The sequence below is a fragment of the Lycium ferocissimum genome, chromosome 12, assembly GCF_029784015.1.
Source record: "Lycium ferocissimum isolate CSIRO_LF1 chromosome 12, AGI_CSIRO_Lferr_CH_V1, whole genome shotgun sequence".
Classification (NCBI taxonomy): Eukaryota; Viridiplantae; Streptophyta; class Magnoliopsida; order Solanales; family Solanaceae; genus Lycium; species Lycium ferocissimum.
This window is the reverse complement of record NC_081353.1, coordinates 43,646,396-43,648,273: the sequence shown is the minus strand read 5'-3', so window position 1 is coordinate 43,648,273 and position 1,878 is coordinate 43,646,396. Positions and strand designations below refer to the sequence as shown.

The following is a 1,878-nucleotide window of genomic DNA, read 5'->3' as shown; positions in this document are numbered from 1 at the left end:
GCATTGTATTCAGCAACTTGCTGCACATAAATAAGGGGTTATAAACCCAAATGCCATGATTTTAGAAATAACAAAATGATACATGAATATTTATGCATAAATTCTGATGGATAATGCTCATCAGCAAAAGTGATATCAAACTGCCATTTTTTCCTTTCTCCCCACTAAATAGTTAAAAGAACAAAATGTATAAGCCAGTACATTACTCAAACGTACAAAATCACAAATAAGAAATCTCAAGTCTCTTCTTCTTTTTTCATACCGTGAACTTCAGTAACTTTGACTTAAACTTAATATATTTTAAATATATGCTAAATAATTAAAAATAACATGTTTCAAATCCACTAAGTCACTAATGACATGTGATACAAATTTGAGTCTGAACTTATAAACTTTAAATTCTGAATACGACCTACATTAATAAGGTGGTGGTTGTCTAGCGGTGGGTGCCCATATCACATCTGATGGCAACTGATTAGAACTGTAACAATACTCATGCACGTTTGATTCCGGTGGATGCCCACTATCTCCGCCGCCAGACACTGCCACCTGTTGCGACTGACCACCATCCTCCTCCTCCTCCTCCTCTGCCGTAAACTTATGATAAACAGGATTATTAAAACTTGCAGCAATTAAATAAACAGGCCCAGCCGATAAAAGAGGCCCAATAACAGCCCCACCTACAACTTGACCTTGTGGTCCAGCTAGCGAAATACTGAATCCATTTGGAACGACTCTCGAAATACTTTGTGTAACAATTGTAGCTGAAATTGATAGAATATTAAAAATCCCATGCAAGGTAATAACATTATTAATTGTAGGCTGCTTAAGTGTAACATTTGTAACTGTACCAGACCCGTTAAGAAGACAGAGCCCCGTATTTTGTTTACTGCAAAACCGATAAACCGAATCGATAACATCAACCCCTGTTGGAATTTCAAGAATATAAGGACTCATGGTGGGTTTTTCCACGTGATCATCACGAGCTGTTACGATGAAATGGGGTGCGAGTTTGGGTTTGTTTTTTGACCCGGGTGGACGGCCACGTGGACGTCGGACAACCTCGATGGTGGCTCCGTCGTTGGCGGTGGAGGAAGGCGGTGGCGGCGGTTGTTGGTGGTGGTGTTGGAAATTTTGTGTTTGATGAGGCTTAGCAAACTTATAGATATTGCTAGGAGTACTACTATTATTAGCATGGTTTTTTCTTTCTTCTACATATTCTCCTTTCATTTTCTTATCAATACAATTTTATTTTATTTTGCTTACAAATTTCTTTATTTGTATGTAGAAAAAATGAGAGAGATGATTGGATTGGATGTATATCAATTATATATGGGCAAATGGGCATATAATGACATAAACAATGAAGAAGAAAGAAGATAAGGAAATGGATAGAGAGAGACTTCAAAGAGTAAATGAATATATAATACAAGAAGTAATGATTGTATGTAATAGAAGAAAATTGTGTTTGGTTTTGTTTGGGTGGGAAGGGAAGAGAAGAAATTAGGCAATGAGCTTGAAACTACTCTATATATAAGGGAAGGTATACTAATACCGCAGTTGCCGCCAGTTGAAAGGATAGGCACTAATTGTTTTCAATTGGAGTTTTGTATGTGTTTGACGTGTAAAGTATTATATATAAAATTATTTCACCTATTAGGTAATTATAAATAAATATTTTACAAGCACTACTTCATTTGTCTTAGTGCCTGTTTGGCCATGAAAATTATGAAATTTGAAAAATGTTGTTTTTTGCTTTTTAAATGGAAAATGGTTTTTTTTTTTAAAATTGAAGTTGTTTTTGGATTTTTGTGAGTGATTTGAAATGAAAAAGTGAAAATAACTATTTGCCATTTTTTAAATTCCGGAATTTCGGAA

The 1,878-nt window shown here is 35.2% G+C and overlaps 1 protein-coding gene across 1 annotated transcript; it reads right to left on the bottom strand.

Moving 5' to 3' along the window:
* Positions 1-227: 227 nt before the first annotated feature.
* Positions 228-1,514, bottom strand: LOC132040197 (AT-hook motif nuclear-localized protein 17). The gene has a single exon (XM_059430820.1). It carries the CDS (start codon positions 1,228-1,230, stop codon positions 418-420), a length of 813 nt encoding a protein of 270 aa, XP_059286803.1. The 5' UTR covers positions 1,231-1,514; the 3' UTR covers positions 228-417.
* Between the last annotated feature and the right edge of the window lie 364 nt (positions 1,515-1,878).